At 43.5% G+C, this 3,067-nt stretch overlaps 1 protein-coding gene across 1 annotated transcript in view; it reads left to right on the top strand.

Annotated features, from left to right (window-relative positions):
* PROM1 (prominin 1) overlaps positions 1-3,067 on the top strand; it is a 96,627-nt gene that overhangs the window by 73,089 nt on the left and 20,471 nt on the right. Inside the window, exon 11 of the mRNA XM_023533931.1 lies at positions 2,040-2,200. Within this exon, the coding sequence (XP_023389699.1) occupies positions 2,040-2,200 (161 nt within the window). The remainder of the gene's footprint in view (positions 1-2,039; positions 2,201-3,067) is intronic.

The following is a 3,067-nucleotide window of genomic DNA, read 5'->3' as shown; positions in this document are numbered from 1 at the left end:
AAAAAAAATCATCATCTCAGTTATTTTTTGTATTGACCAAGTGGTTTTAAAATATCGTATCAGAGGTATTTGCTTTTCTTCCCTTAATTAGGGATCTTTCGATCTATTAAGACTTTGGGTGAAAAGTATTTTGTCCTACTACATAATGCTTTAGAAGTGTTATGGGTCCCCTTTTGTTTAAGGTTCTTCTGGAAAATAGTAAGGTATTAAAGACAGAGTCCATGTTTCCCTATGCTAGTGTCTGAAGGCTAACACGTGCGGTATGTCTGGTAGCCTCCTGCTTACTAATCTCTGTGTTTACTTTCTCTGTCTCCCCTTCCTGAACCTCTTCTGCCGGTACGTGCAGCCCTCCCCCGTAAGTCTAGCCAAGCGAGGTGTCCGGTCTGCGTGAGCGGGGCCCGCTGCACACCGTGTCACTGCCTAAACACAAGCCAGAGTTTTCCCAGGTCTGGCCAAGTGCCACTCCGTCAGCCAGACTATTGCTTATTTTCATGTTCTTCCAAAATGAACAGAAACACTTAGCTCTCATGATTTGATCATTCGGTCCTACTCTGCACACGTACTTTGAGTGCCTACTGTGTGCCAGGTTCTGCTGGGCTCTGGGGATGGGAGATGAACAAGTCACAACCCCTGCCTGCCCTTCGGCCGGGCGTGTACACAGATGCAATTTATCCCGCTCTGGTGCCATGATGAGGTTCGTGCCGGGGATCGAGGTGGGGCAGGGGTCGTGGAAGGCTTCCCGGAGGAAGCAGCATCTAAACTGAAGCCTGAAGAAGGTATTTGCTGGGAGAGGGCGCCAGGCGCCAGGCACGTATGGAGTCCCCAGAGCTGGCGACGCCGGGGAGTCGTGCTGTGTGGGAAGGCAGGACAGCCTGAAAAGCAGAAGGGCCCGATTCCGAGTTTAGGGAACTGTATCTAGGAGAGGGGGAGAGTCTCAAACTTCCAGAGATCCCAGACTTAAAACACAGGCCCCTCGAGTCACCTCCTCCGGCACATAAGCTATTTGGAGGGGGCATAGAGCCGCTGGGTAAAAACAGCCGCCTCTTGTAAGCTCTCAAGATTTCATATCTCAAAAATGACCCACTCCGCGGAAGAGTCCCTCCTTTCTACGTAGTTCCATTTTGGACCACGCTGTGGGTAATGCCGACTTCAGACCTTGTGTCACTGTTGGGCCAGGTGACCCCCTTGCACCCTGGGTAGCTTTGATCCCAGGACCTGTCATGATAGGCATGCACTTTCCAGAAAACTAGAATTTATTTCCTCTCTGAAAGATCAGGATGAATATTCATGGATCAGTCTGACCCCTGGGAATAGTGTTGCTTTTTGCATGTAAGAGACACGTATGTACTTCACCACGCGTCAATTTGTACGAGCCAACAAAAATCGAACAGAAATGTCACCCGGAGTCGCTGGTGCAAACACTTCGGTCCTGGAGAATTACTGTGCTCCTGAATGCCATTTCTTAGATGGAGGAATAATTCATTATGTTATAAAATTATTTTTCCAAAGTCACTTAATGGATGACTTTTAACTTTAGAGTTAGAGAAACCCGAGTTTCAATCCCATTTCTAGTGCTTTCTGAAAAGGAGACATATGGGCAAGCATTTAACCACTGTGAGCCTCAAGGTCACGGCTAGTCAAATGGGAGTAAGAATATCTACCTCAGTGGAGTAAACGAGTCAATACTGATAAAAGTGCCCGGCCCAGGGTAGGTACACAGTCCATTTTAATCAACTGATTTTTCTTTCTTTCTTTCTTTCTTCTTTTTTTTTTTAAGTGAAATAAGCAAAAGAAAACTCTGGCTTGATTTCAGTACCATATCATTAAAATCAGCACTCATAGCTTACTGTTTTGTTAAGTAATTGCCTTTTGGTGGTCTTGGCTACATTCATGTTTGTCACAGAACCTTTTCATATTTTAAACACATACATTATGTGGGAAAAACGAAAAGCGGTTCAAGTTTTTCAGATTGAGTCCAAAACTAAGTGTCTGTTTCCTGTCTGTTTGAAAATGCATGACTGAGGTATCTTTGTTTTCAGATATCAAAAGTACCTTGAATTCCATTGGTTTAGATATCAAACAAAAAAATGAACAGATTTCTATTCAGAATAAGCTGTCACGTTTCATGGATCCCATTAATTACGTTGAAAGTTATATCTACAACAAATTACGCAAGTTGAAAGAATATGACTCATACAGGTGAGTGCCTCCTTTGAGCTGGCAAACTCTGAGAGAGAACCATGCTATGGGATTCGGGTAAAAATTTGACCTTATGACTAAGATAATCTTATGAGAGCAAATTGTACAAAGAGGCCATAACCCGATGCGTGTTCGACCGTAGTTTACGTTCATTAAAAAAGTTGTAGTGTTCGCTTCGTTAAGACACAGACTAAATTTGAAACTATATGAAAAAGGGTAGTATACCACTGCACAGGGATGACGTGCAAATTTTTGAATTTTTCTAAATATGAAGATTGAAAGTTCTCAAGCCAAATTTTCAATAATTTGTCATTTCAGTGACCTTGGTGGCTTCTAGAAACTGAGTTATTTTGATCTAAAGCACGTAACAGGATTTTAAAACTTAAAAGTGATTACGGAAGGGCAAGGGCATTTGGGTGAAAATATTCTTTTCATCATCGGTTTATTCAATAAAGGTGGATAGGTTGGTTCCTACAGAAAGAGCATCTTTGAAACCAGTAAATTATTCAAAGAGCTCAGTGAGCGGCTGCTGTTTGCCCTACAGAAAATGGTAATGGTGGGGTTTGGCCGTGGGAGGTGCTAGTGGATGTTTCAGGCGGAGTCCTAGGGAGGGAGGATGTCGGGACTTGAAGTATTTAGAGGATCATGTAAGAGTCACTCTTCTCTTTGAAGGGCTCAGCCCCGTGACCTGCCAATGGAACTGTTCTCACTCCACAAACCCATGGAGATTTGGAGACTTTCATTCCTATCTGGGTTATTTATTATGCAAGAGCGCAAGATAAATAATAACAATAATCACTAGCATTTAGGGGACAGTTGCAGTGTGCCCACCAAGCACTGCATGCTCATTTAAGAGTCACACAAATCC

The sequence above is a fragment of the Pteropus vampyrus genome, unplaced genomic scaffold (genome assembly GCF_000151845.1).
Source record: "Pteropus vampyrus isolate Shadow unplaced genomic scaffold, Pvam_2.0 Scaffold5, whole genome shotgun sequence".
NCBI lineage: Eukaryota > Metazoa > Chordata > Mammalia > Chiroptera > Pteropodidae > Pteropus > Pteropus vampyrus.
Note: the sequence above shows the minus strand (reverse complement) of the source record. Positions and strands in the feature narration are given on the sequence as shown.